Genomic DNA, 12,432 nt, shown 5'->3' with positions numbered 1-12,432 from the left:
AAAAATTAATGAATGCGTAAATATATTTTATTGATTTAATCAGGAACTACAAAACCGAATGCTCTGAAATCTTGCAGATGTTTTAAGGTCATAAAGAGCATAATAAATGTTTAGTCAAAATATATTTGCTTATCCCCTCCAAAAACTTGATGACGTCAGCTCGAAAGTTTGCCGAATAAATCTTATCTAAACTGTACAAAATATGATGAGTCTGTACTTGTAATTTATCACTCCATTCATATTTTTTGGATTTGCATATACAGGGTGACTCAAAAAAATTAATGAATGCGTAAATTTATTTTTTCGATTTAATCATGAACTGCAAAACCGAATGCTTTGAAATCTTGCAGATGTTTTAAGGTTATAAAGAGCATAATAAATGTTTAGTCAAAATACATTTGCTTATCCCCTCCAAAAAATTGATGACGTCAGCTCGAAAGTTTGCCGAATAAATCATATCTAAAATGTACAAAATATGATGAGTCTGTACTTGTGATCTATCACTCCATTCATATTTTTTGGATTTGCATATACAGGGTGACTCAAAAAAATTAATGAATGCGTAAATTTATTTTACTGATTTACTCAGAAACAACAAAACCGAATTCTTTGAAATCCACTGCGAAAAAAAAAACATAATAGGCATGCAGTCGTCACGTTTCCGACAGCGAGGGAAGTACTGTCGAAACTCTTTAGACCAATTTTTTTAAGGAAATATTGATTTTGCAATTAGGCTCCGCCCCTATGTATACAATAATATATTTCTTTGTTTGTGGTCTACGAATTTTTTCTCTAAACGTTCAAATTTTCGCAAAAAAAATAGCAAATTATAATAATATATGTATTTTTTTTTGAATAATTTTTGGAAATTATTTCACGGTGTTTTTAACATTTATTCGAGGAAATATTTCCAAAGTACCTTTATATTTGGAATCGACGAAGAATTTTTCTTTTATTAGTGTTTTTTTCATGCCAATAAAACATGTTAAACATTTTTTTGGAAATTTTTGGAATTTATTTTTTTCTTTTTCTCTATTATTTAGCTAACTACGACTAAAACCAGTTCGAAGTGTACAAAAATTTAGTTTTTTTAACACTTTGGAAATATTTTTCCATTTTCCCCACTTAATTGAGGAGTTTTATTAAAAATGATTTCAAATTTGTAAATTACAGAAAATATTTAATAATCCAACATTTTCTCCCTTTTTTTTTGTAAAACTTTTGCAATTTATTTCACAGCTTTTAGCATTTATTTGAAGAAATATAGTCAAAGTAACCTTTTCGAGATTCGGAATCTACGAAACATTTTTCACGCACTAGTGTTTTTCCATGACAATAAAGACAAGTTTCAACTTCGTTTGGAATTTTTTTAAAAATATTTTCGGATTTTTCTCGCTATGTGACGACTATGACTGACGGAGTTTTATTTAAAATAATTCCAAATTTGTAATTTAAGGAAAATACTTGATAATCCAGCATTTTCTTCCTAAGAGATTTTAATATTTGTTTTGGAAAATTTTTGGAAATTTTTTCAGTTTTTAGCATTTATTTGAAAAAATATGGCCAAAATAACTTTAGATTCAGAATCGACCAAGAGTTCTTCATGTATTCGGGTTTGTTCCACAATAGTAGGAACATTATTCAATTTTTTTTTCTTTTTCTCTATTAATTTGCTAAGTATAACTAAAACCGCTTCGAACTTGATAAAAATTCTATACAAGATAGTTTATATTCCTCTTGAACACCGCTGATACTTGATAAATGACCGTGCTAATCGTCGGCTTCTTAGGAATTATAAAAATAAACACTCGAAGTTAAGCATGTCATTATTACTGAACGACATTTTTCCCGTATGTTATCTGCTTTAAATATATGGGTTTTGCATTCTCCGTACGTGTGAATTTGCGATGGATATAGGTGGGGCTTAATTTTTGACTTGTTTTTTCTTAATATATCTGTATTCTTTGAACAACACGATACTCAAAAACATGTTTTCTATTTCGTGTAGAAAAATAAGGGTTTTGCAATTAAGCTCCGCCCTCTTGACTTACGACGAATAAAAAATTCATCAGAATTAAGATAGGGTGGGTGGGCGGGGCTGATATTTTGCCTTTTTTTTCTTAAGATAAATAGCCATCTTTTCACAACAAGAAACTTAAAACATGTTTAAAATGGTAAATTTGTATAGCAAAATATCGATGTTGCAAAGACAAAATAAGTTTTTGCATTTTGCCTAGTTTTTCTTAATATTCGTAGTCTTCTCTTCACAACAACAAACTTAAAACTTGTTCAAATTGGAAAATTTGTATAGACAAATATGAATTTTGGAATTACGCTCCGCCCCTCGGGTCTGACAACGAATGAAAAAATCATCAGAATTGAGAGGAGGGTGGGTGGGCGGGGCTTATGTTTTGCCTTCCTATTTAATATACATAGTCTTCTTTTCCCAACAAGAAACTGAAATCATGTTTAAAATGGTACATTCGTGAATTTTTGTAGAGAAGTATGGATTTTGCAAATAAGCTCGCCCTTAGGCCCGATTACGAACGAAAAATTCAGCTGTATGCCGCTACTGATACCATTATACCTTGATCTTATTTTCACCCCTCATCTCATAAATTCGTAGCATTTCATGAAGCCTTTGAGAGTGAACTTGGTATCATTAAACAAATTGCCATTAGTAGTAAATTTCCCTTACACCTAGTTATAAAAGTTTTCTATAAAACCCTATATCAATATAAACTCTCCCTTAAATTCACGCCGATTTCTAATCACAGGTTATCTCCTGCTTTACCCTGTCTTCTTCTTTGGTTTTCCTTCTCTGTCCATTTTCAAAATTTTCAAAAAACTAGATCATAACATTGCCTTTAGGCGAATAAATAAATCATCACAATTGAGATAAGGTGGGTGGGCGGGTTAACAGTTTGCCTTTTTGTTTTAATATGTGTAGGACTTATTTTCACAACATGAAATAAAAATATGTTTAAAATGGAAAATTTGTACAAGGAAATATCGATTTAGCAATTAGGATCCGCCCCCTACGATAAATTACCAAAAAATGGATAGTATAAACGACGCATACCTTCGTTGCGTATTTATCTTACAACAGCAACGTCAGCGGCAAGTTTATAAATCGACCTTAAATTCCTATATGAATACGTAGCTCTGTAGTAGTCAATTTCTATGTTTAATTTAACTTCAAGCTTACATTTAACCTAATATAGTGAAAAAAATACGATGATAATGAAATGATACGATTTATCGAGTATTGTGAACGGAAAATAGTGGTAAAAACCGCAATCCGAAATTGCCATAAATAATTAAGATATTGATTTTTAAAGGTGCGTGATCAAAATTCCCCCAAAATAAAAAAAATGTACAGAAAGTTGTACTTAAAATTTGGTAACAATAAGTCTATTAATAATGGGCATTTTACACGTAATATTAATAACAAAACTGCGTTGTTTGTTTGCTTTCGATGTCTTATTTTATTCTGTGAAAGAAATTCAACCACATACCGTCACGATGACATACTTGTTTTGCCTTGTTTTTCACGTTGCACTACTTCCGAAAATAACAATAACCGTCTCACGCTTAGTGCCAACTTTTTTATATTGTACAAGTTTGAAGAAACATATTTAAAGTATGCCAAGAAAGGTATATAAAAATACCACGACAAAGTTAAGAAACAACAGTTTCAATTTTTTTTTTCAGTATCCATGAAACTGTCTGCTTTAATAAATCAAATTTTAATTAGCCAAGACTACACCGCATAAAATTACAAAATTAAACATTCGACAATGGTCACTGTCACACCATTATATTTATTTCGGAACGTACTTGCATTGTCTCCGACACGATAGCCTTGAATTGTTAATAAAATTATTTACTGCATTTAAAAATCCACCCAAGATGGTCCCTGTTTTCAACCAGTAAAATAATCATTTTCATACACCCAAATTTTTATTCTACAAATAAAATTTTCCAAACGCTGAACAAACATAGAAAGATGTTTTCCAAACTTCCACGAGTGTTAACATCCCGGAAGTTGTTATCACTCCAACGCTAAACCAGATAGATAAAACATCGAAAAAAGATCAGTTGAATTGTAAACAAACCAAACACACCTCTTCAATTCCAGGAAAAACCGCCATAAAAGCACTCTTGTGTGCTAAAAATCCAAATCAACCACAACTGCACACACACGAAGCTAGAATTAATTAGTGTTTGTGCTGACGACTATGCCTGGCAGGATAATTTAAAAGCTACAAGTCTTGTTTTTACGTAACCAACTATATCTTTATGTAACTAACAAATCATAACTCAAAATAAAAACCAACCAACGTCTTATTTATGCAGCAGCAGGGTAATCTGTTAAAAATTACACAGGACGTGTTTTTGCTTAAAATGCAGTAAACGAACATTACGACATTCATTCATAAATATTTTCTCCTTAAGGTTATTTAGGGTGCATCTCATTTCAAAATTAATCACTTCCGATGGCAGATTTATCACTTCCATAATTCGTTAATTAAAATGGAACTTTATGACTTTTGACAAGAAAATCGACGACGTAAACATTAAATTACTATTGTGCAACGATAATAAATTAAATAAAGCTGTGACGGAACTTGCACAAAAATAAACAAATGCAAAACTGACAAATATTGTGTTATCGCGGTTGGTAACACAGCTAAAAAATCAAAATCGTCGAAATAGTGCTAAATTACTTCCAGTCGAACACTATTAATAACTTCGAACGTGAGTCAATACACAAAGTTATTAATAAAAATTGTTTAAAACGTGGAACGTCCAAAAATAGAGTTTTAAATAGAATTTTCGTCAACTCCATCTGATTTAATCAAGTCCGTGTCACTTCTACCAATTTAAATTTTAAATTGTGAGAATAATGCACAACATTTTTGACCCTTTGGAACTCGGAGTATTTAAGAGGTCAAACATATTTGATCTAATAATGGTCGTTACAATGAGAAAATGTGTTTGGTCATGTGTATTTTCCCAATTGAAATAAAAATAGATCGAGTTTACGCCGAATGCGTGGTTAAGTACTAAATCAAAAACAAACTATCTAATTTTAAAATTTAAAAAAAAAGTAAACGAGTTGGTTTGCGTAGGGTTATCCGGTTGCTGAAATTACAAAATCAGTCACCTCAGAAAATGGAAATATGCAGGACACAAGAGCACAAAATTACAATAAACAAATATATAGCAAAACTGTTGCTACCCGTGCGTGATTTGATACCCATTCAGACAGCTTTCACCTTCTTGAGTTTATTACCAAATTAAACAAGTTTTAAAAAATTTTTGTTTCCAATTTTTTAAATGTTAAATAAAGTACGTTTCTAAATAAGTGTCAGGATCTTACTTGTTGTAGATTACGATTTTCCTCCGACTGAATTACACTGAACGAGCAATATTAAAGCTCTGATTGTAGCTGGATCACACTATCACTTTATTGCTTTGATTAGACCTTAACCGCAGGCGGAGATACGCATAAAGAACCGACAATAAACCCGTCTGGACTTGTTAAAACCTCAAAGATAAATACGTTGAGACGGAATAAAATGTGCTGGGGACGGAGATAAAAAAGTTCACGATCAGACGACACTAGCGGCATTATTAATAATCAGAAAACAACATAATTGAAAACATAAACAAGTTCAGAACCAAGGAAAGTAGGTATCGAGGTGTCGTGCTTTCCTTTTTTGCGTAAAACGAGAAAACTAGACAAAAAGGGCAACAGGTGGGCAGGTGCAATGCTTATTACGAAAAAACAACAACGACCGCAGGAAGTTAGAAATGAAAACTAATTAGTGTCTTCGGGGATAAAATCCACAGTTGGAGGAATCACGTTTACTAGAACCATTGACATCCCAATTCATGCCTACCATGAATGCATAAGTCATGCACCATGCAGCGATGCATTTCATGAATGGGAAATTGTTGTAAACGTAGTAAAATTTTCCGCCATTTTGACTGGATCCAGATAAAGTGAGTTCGGGACGGAGTGGTTCATTCATGATGGATACAATGTGATTATCTCCTTATACGTATTTACTTATCAAACTGCATTCACGATAAGAGTAAACAACTTAATTCTATGAATGAAAGAAAAACAAATTACGTCACACATACCTTGCTCAAGTTTGGGTTGGGCCACTACAATGTGTTTCTTGGCGGGATTTCAGGCGCACGACTCTGGAATCGTTCCACTTATTTTAAATCAGTCTAAATATTGCTGATTTGGGGATGATCACTCGTCGTTTGCTTTTAATTAGGCGAAGTTTGAATAAACTTGAACAAGAATGACAAGTCAGCCATTACTAGAGCGACCACGAAACGTCAACTCTAAAACGAAAATTACTAGCGAACGGGCGGGCAATTCAAACACAAACGTCGGTCGACTTGGAAGTTTGACTTTTAATAAATAACATTTCGTTTTAATATTTACAGTGTGTTTCAAAACCTACCTCAACGTTTTTTGTTGACTATGCGAACGCAAATGCTTTTGTAACGCCGACGATTGCGAAAATTTTACGTCACAAATACTACAAACAAACGGCTTTTCTCCAGTGTGGACCCTCAAATGTCGGGTTAAATGCGCATTCTGAATGAAGCTTTTTCTGAAACAAACTCGTAAATGGAGATAGACGCAACCAAGGAATCAATTACGGGCAAAAAGTGCACTTGTGGGGTTTGTCTCCATTGTGAATCATAACGTGCGTCTTGAGGGATCTAGGGTCGGCGAAAGTCTTCTGACACGTCGCACACACTAGAGGCCTTTCGCCCGTGTGTTTGCGCATGTGCACTTTTAAATAGTACGGCTCTGAAAATCTATGCACTACTCAACTTTTGTACGTTTTGGTTTTACTTAATACCCTTGCCCACACTCCTCACAAAAGTGCTTCTTCTCCCTTGGTACACCAGAGTGGTGGCGTAAATGTTTAACTAAAGCGTACGACTCTGGGAAACTTTTACTACAGATTTTACAAGTGTGTGGTTTTTGGGTTAGGTGGATTTTTAAATGGCGCTTTAACGCTTGACGTCCTAAAATGAAATTTTAGTGGTTTATATAGTAAAGTAATGGTTTTCACACTTGTAAATTTTTTTGAACATGATGTGCAAACCAAGTCTGGGTTGTGGACAGATGTGTGAATTTTTAAGTCACTCTCTTCGTTGAAAGATTGGGTGCACGTTTGACACTGGTGTCGCAATGGTGGTGGTAATGGTTCATCCAAAAATGATATTAAATCCTCCCTCAAGGACATTTCTTCACTGAAAATCTTTGTTAGTTATTAATGACTCAGTACTCAGAGATTTACTTCTCTGATAATTCAAGAGTGTTACAATCCTCTTCTGCTTTCACTTGACTTTTTACTAAATCTCTTGAATCACTAGAATCACAAGAATTATCTTGACTAATTTCACTCTTGTTTTTGTAGTTTGGTTGACTCTTATCATTTCGTTCCAAGGCCTTTCTCAACGTGGACTCTGACCTTCTACACAACTGTCTGAAACTGTAGCACTGTTCCAAAATTTGCAAACATGTACAACATATTTGAGTTGGTAACCCGTCGTTTTCTGACACCTTAAATAATGGTTGATTATACAGAATAGTATAACGTTGCTACATACGTTGCAAAAATTGCAATCCCGGAGCATTTCTGTCGCTTTTGAGTCCGTCAAGGGGGTTAAGCGGCCGCTTGTTTGTAGGCAAGTTCGACAAATTGCAAGACTTAAAACTACAACTGAATTAGTACAAAGTTACAAATTTCGTGGTAACGTACCATGTATGGTAAAACTATCGGAATCCATTCCAAAATTGTTGAAATAATAATGATTTAGAACAGCGAAAATGGTTAACCTCAAAATTATGTCAACAAATGAAGCTACCACTACCAACCGTCGACTATACAAAAACAAATTCCCCTATAAACTTAAATATTTAATAATAGCAAACCAATCAATTGATTATTTATGTATTTGCATACGTAAAAGTTCAAAGATTATCATTGTCATTGAAATTCACAGTGAAATTATCGAATCACTCATTTTAGTATAAAATAGTTATCTTTCTACAATTAGGGTAATAGTTCATTTCAACCAATTTGTTGTTGAGTCAGCACTGCTTATCACTTCGACATTTTTAGGTTAAGTCAAAACATGACCATGTCACAAATACTATAAAAAATGTCAGTTTTTTCCAAAGTACGAAACTTCTTCAGCCGCCACCGCAACAAATTCATCGTTGGCGGCATAATAATCGGTGGTTCGATCTTCCTAACGCGCTACGCGCAGCAGAAACTGAAGGAATGGCAAGAGAAAGAAACTCTGGAGTTTCTAGAACGGAACAGAAAACACCAACACTTTGAAAGTATTGGCAGAACGTGCAACCAAACCATACTAAACTTATCAATAGCGTTGAACGAGACTATCAATAAACGGATAAACACAGAAGAAGTGATTGAGCGCCTCAAGAGTAATCCTGAAAACAAATTGGGTCTGTGGAATGAACTGAAAATATTAGTGTTCAGTAAAGCCGCATGTACCATTTATGCCAACGTGATGTTAGTGGTGACACTGAAGATACAGTTGAGCATAATCGGGGGCTACTTATACAAAGACCCAAATTCGCTTTCATCGGATATGCAAGAGAGGTATTTGTCGTATTGCCAGAACTTAATGGACGCGGGTTTTAATAAATTGAACGACCTTGTAGACAGAACTGTGAGTACGTATTTTGTTGTGACTTATTTTAAATTAATTTCAAATTTACAGTGTAGGAAAGTGCTGAACTCTGTAAATCTGACAAAACAGTTAAAATTGAGCGACTTGGAGGCCATATTTTGGTCAATTCAGACTGCAGTGGCCACTGATAATGACAATCCTGTGGAAAACTTGAGACACTATATTTTACCAGACGTTGATGTTCCCAATTCAGAAGGAATTTATGAACGAGTGGCAAGTGCTTAAATTTGTGTAAAAACCGCTTTTACTGATGACTATTTTAGGTGAAAGACACGTCAGACTTACTTGAAAGTGATGAAGTTAAGTCTTTGGTGACACACTGTACAACTAGAGGGTTCATGGTTTTAGCTGAACAACTATCTGAATATTATAACACCAACGGGATCACGGAAAATGGAAAAGTTTCAGAAACGGGTGAATTTATTAACCCTTTTAATATGAAAAAACCCATGGCGAAAGTTTTGCCAATAATAAATGGACTGTTTTCAAATAAAACGTTGCCAGATCAATTTCTGCAACAACTAATTGTCTATGAGAAACTACAAGTCCTAAGTGCAAATGTTTATGAGTCTTTTTTGTTGTGAAAAATATTTTGTATTGTGTACTGTAGATGGTAGTTGTTCATGTGATGAGGGACTGTACTTTATCAAACTTGTTATCAGTTTTTCCATTTTACTGAAAATATATTTATTTAAAATATTTTTGTTTTATTCAAGGGGGTCAATAAAAATGCCGTGTGTGTAAAAAATTATTTATTCATACATCATCAAATAAGAAATATAAAAATTATTGGATTCACTAAACACTTTTGGAAAAATTTTATTAAACTTATAGAGATGCTTCAAAAGGTCAACGACCATCGGTTTGGATACATCCACACTCGCAACACTTGCATCGTCCTCCCATGTTTTCACAACGCCACTGCAATCGCTCTCATATCTAAACAAAACTTTAGCGACTTTACAGTCTTTAATATCGCCAACATCACAAATCTGTACCCTCAGCTGTTTTTCTAGAACCCATAAAAGAATAAAATCTTTCTGTTTCGTGGAACTTTGGCAACACAACATAACTTTTGTACTATTGAAAAGAACACTACTTAACATTTCTTCCAATAAAATAAAAACATCGTCTAAAGGGGACGTGAAATGAGACTTATCTCCGTCTTTGAACACAACCGTATTGAACCAGAACTTCACCACTTCGGCGCTCTTTAACTGCCCCAACCAGCTGAAGCACCTTTTACAAACCAACAACTTGTCAGTCTCCACAAAATTCCCAACAACTTTTTTATTCAAGTGACAGTAACAAGTTGTGTAAAACACGTCTAACTCTTTAGGACTCAAAACCGAAACTTTGTTTTCGCAATGACCGTGACAAAACCAGTCGTTGGGTTCGGAATTTTCCGACGGAAGTGGCAAAATCCGTTCGAATTGCACCCGATCGCTTAAATTCTGCAGACAATTTTTGCACTGAATGTTATAAATTTCCGATTTGGTTAAAAATGCGGCTCGAGTGGTGCTTGTTTTTGGAGTGGATTGCAGCGTTCGTAAAAGCTCGGCTTTAAAACTACCCCAGTCGTCTAAATTATTCACGGTGGCAAAGCGAAACGAGACGTACGACTCCGTAACCACTACAGAACTGAGAGAATTGGCAACGATTTTTAAATTTTTGCAACAAATTGTTTCTGTTTGTGTGTCAGCAATGATTTGAAAACTGTCTTCAGACAGGGTGATTTCGACATTTTCGCTACCGCTAAATAAATTAATTAGGACATTAACGGACTGCAGACGCGGTCTGATTTCTAAAATGACCGATTTGTATAATTTTTTTCGAGCTTTTGCTGCCATTGTTAATTTACATTTTCTTGTAACTTTTTGAAAAGGGCGTCGTTTTCTCGAACAACGAAAGGTAGAGTGACTTTTTGGTAGTAGTTTGGTAGCAACTCAATGTTGCTGATTACGTTAGACAGTAAATGCGCTCTTTCTGCTAAAATACCTGGAGCTTCATGCTGTATGTAAGTAAAATGTACATGTAAATGATAGAATGATGGTTGGTAGTGGAGGTAGATTCTCAGTTGGCTTCCATCAAGACCATATTTCGACTTAATGCTTTCCTATAACAAGAATTGTTCAACCATATGGTGCACAAAAAGTAAGACTTACAATTCCTTTCTTCTGGATGTTTTTGAGTAAAGGCAAGTGTTGTGCAGTCAGATCTCTTAATGATTTAATATCACGTTTGTGCACGATTCCTAACAAATAGAGCGTGTCAACTTCGCCATTCCACTTCAAGTCTGGTAATAAAATAAACCCGTTTTCTACATCTGGATCTTCAAATATGATTCGCTCAACTTCTGACTTATGTTCCAAGATATTATACAACCACTACAACAGCTTAACTTAACTTAATTACACAACAATTGATAACAAACCTTCAAGTTAAATTGTTCAGAACTTAAGTGTGGTAACACTATCTTTTCATAAACTTCTGGAGTCTCGTCAACTACGCGACACTTCTGTGGCGAATACTTCAAGAAGTGTTGTTCAGTAGCAGGGTGAATGATGGTCGCTTTGATTGCTAAAAATCACGCACTCAATACATGCCAAAAGTGAGGTTATGTTACTCACTGTTCAGGTTAACTTTAGGAAAATAGTTGTAATTCCCGTAAATATCGTTATGGAAAACCTTCTCCAACGCGCTACTTTTGGTGAAATAGTCGCTATCTTGTTTTAAATTTTCTTCAGCGAAGGCCGTTTTCTCTAAAAGCACTAAAGCTTCCCCCTGTTTGGAGACAAATTTTCCCTTAAGGCACACCGTTTTTCTGTTTGTGTTGTTGTGGAGGACTTTTTCTAGTTGGAAAGATGATAAGTCGACGAGAGATTCGTGGATTCCGTTTTTACATGTTTCTGGTTTTTCTTCGAATTTTTGCTTTTTTGGTGGAGGACAGTCGGCTTCTTGGGTTAAGGTTGCCATTGCTGACAGGTCGCGCTGCCAATCGGGGAAATCTAAATTCACTAGGGTGGATTGGCACCGAGAAACACTGGAAACACAAGAAATTGAGAACGCGTTTCGCCAACCAGGTTGACAACAATGACTACCCTAATTTATGCCTTATTTATTCCGACTCCTCCCACCCTCCCCTTTCTCTGACTTTCGTGAAAGACTAGAAGTTTACAAGTTTTATTGGATGAAAAATCCGAAGAATCCAAACAAACTGAAAAATCCGATAAATTATGTATAAAAAAAATTCAAATAAGTGCAAAAAATCCAAGCAATGCAAGAAAGTCAGTCGAAAATATTCAGAAAATTTAAAAAAAATCGTAGAATTTAATAAATCCACAAAATCCAGGAAACCCAAGAAACACAAAAAATTCAAGAAATCCGATGATTCCAATAATCGAAAAATTGAACAAATCCAAAAAAAAATTAAAAATCTAAAATTCAAATAATCCACAAAATTCAGAAATTTCAAAAAACCGAAGTAATCCAAAAATCCAAGAAACCCAAGAAATCCAATAAAGCCAAAAAATCCACCGATTTGAACAGCTTTCAGGAAAGGTCGAATACCGCGGTGAATACTGTTCCTAGAGCAAAAATAAGCACAGATTCGTGATCCTGAAAATTTTCGATTATTGTAGCAAATGGATAAAACCACTTGTC

At 34.5% G+C, this 12,432-nt stretch overlaps 5 protein-coding genes across 7 annotated transcripts in view; 1 reads left to right on the top strand and 4 right to left on the bottom strand.

Annotated features, from left to right (window-relative positions):
* LOC135127789 (suppressor of cytokine signaling 5) overlaps nt 1-6,321 on the bottom strand; it is a 45,541-nt gene extending 39,220 nt beyond the window's left edge. Inside the window, exon 1 of one of the 2 annotated variants that reach the window (XM_064054410.1) lies at nt 6,157-6,321. The gene's annotated coding sequence lies outside the window, so the exon portion shown is untranslated. Of the gene's footprint in view, nt 1-5,386; nt 5,549-6,156 lie in introns of those variants that run through there. The other variant, XM_064054412.1, reaches the window with a different exon arrangement.
* Nucleotides 6,284-7,971, bottom strand: LOC135127792 (gastrula zinc finger protein XlCGF52.1-like). The gene is made up of 8 exons (XM_064054414.1): nt 7,809-7,971; nt 7,657-7,763; nt 7,344-7,609; nt 7,118-7,296; nt 6,900-7,068; nt 6,694-6,855; nt 6,492-6,644; nt 6,284-6,369 (listed from the first exon to the last, which is right to left on the bottom strand). Exons 1-8 carry the CDS (start codon nt 7,834-7,836, stop codon nt 6,345-6,347), a joined length of 1,089 nt encoding a protein of 362 aa, XP_063910484.1. The 5' UTR covers nt 7,837-7,971; the 3' UTR covers nt 6,284-6,344.
* Nucleotides 7,972-8,007: 36 nt separating this feature from the next.
* On the top strand, nt 8,008-9,468 carry LOC135127793 (peroxisomal biogenesis factor 3). 2 transcript variants are annotated; one of them, XM_064054417.1, is made up of 4 exons: nt 8,008-8,107; nt 8,172-8,748; nt 8,800-8,982; nt 9,033-9,468. In XM_064054417.1, the coding sequence occupies exons 2-4, from the start codon at nt 8,212-8,214 to the stop codon at nt 9,351-9,353; spliced, it is 1,041 nt and encodes a 346-aa protein (XP_063910487.1). In that variant the 5' UTR covers nt 8,008-8,107; nt 8,172-8,211; the 3' UTR covers nt 9,354-9,468. The 2 variants fall into 2 exon arrangements, with proteins under 2 accessions (XP_063910487.1, XP_063910485.1); XM_064054415.1 differs by having other exon boundaries at nt 8,028-8,748.
* A 38-nt stretch (nt 9,469-9,506) lies between these two features.
* On the bottom strand, nt 9,507-10,619 carry LOC135127791 (uncharacterized). The gene has a single exon (XM_064054413.1). The coding sequence runs from the start codon at nt 10,617-10,619 to the stop codon at nt 9,522-9,524; it is 1,098 nt and encodes a 365-aa protein (XP_063910483.1). The 3' UTR covers nt 9,507-9,521.
* Nucleotides 10,620-10,621: 2 nt separating this feature from the next.
* LOC135127794 (m7GpppX diphosphatase) lies at nt 10,622-11,778 on the bottom strand. Its single transcript, XM_064054418.1, has 4 exons — nt 11,400-11,778; nt 11,204-11,349; nt 10,935-11,156; nt 10,622-10,885 (listed from the first exon to the last, which is right to left on the bottom strand). The coding sequence occupies exons 1-4, from the start codon at nt 11,743-11,745 to the stop codon at nt 10,622-10,624; spliced, it is 978 nt and encodes a 325-aa protein (XP_063910488.1). The 5' UTR covers nt 11,746-11,778.
* Between the last annotated feature and the right edge of the window lie 654 nt (nt 11,779-12,432).

This window comes from Zophobas morio, unplaced genomic scaffold (assembly GCF_036711695.1).
Source record: "Zophobas morio isolate AGI-343-1 ecotype UQ-CSIRO unplaced genomic scaffold, CSIRO_AGI_Zmor_V1 ptg000012l, whole genome shotgun sequence".
In the NCBI taxonomy this organism is placed as follows: Eukaryota; Metazoa; Arthropoda; class Insecta; order Coleoptera; family Tenebrionidae; genus Zophobas; species Zophobas morio.
Note: the sequence above shows the minus strand (reverse complement) of the source record. Positions and strands in the feature narration are given on the sequence as shown.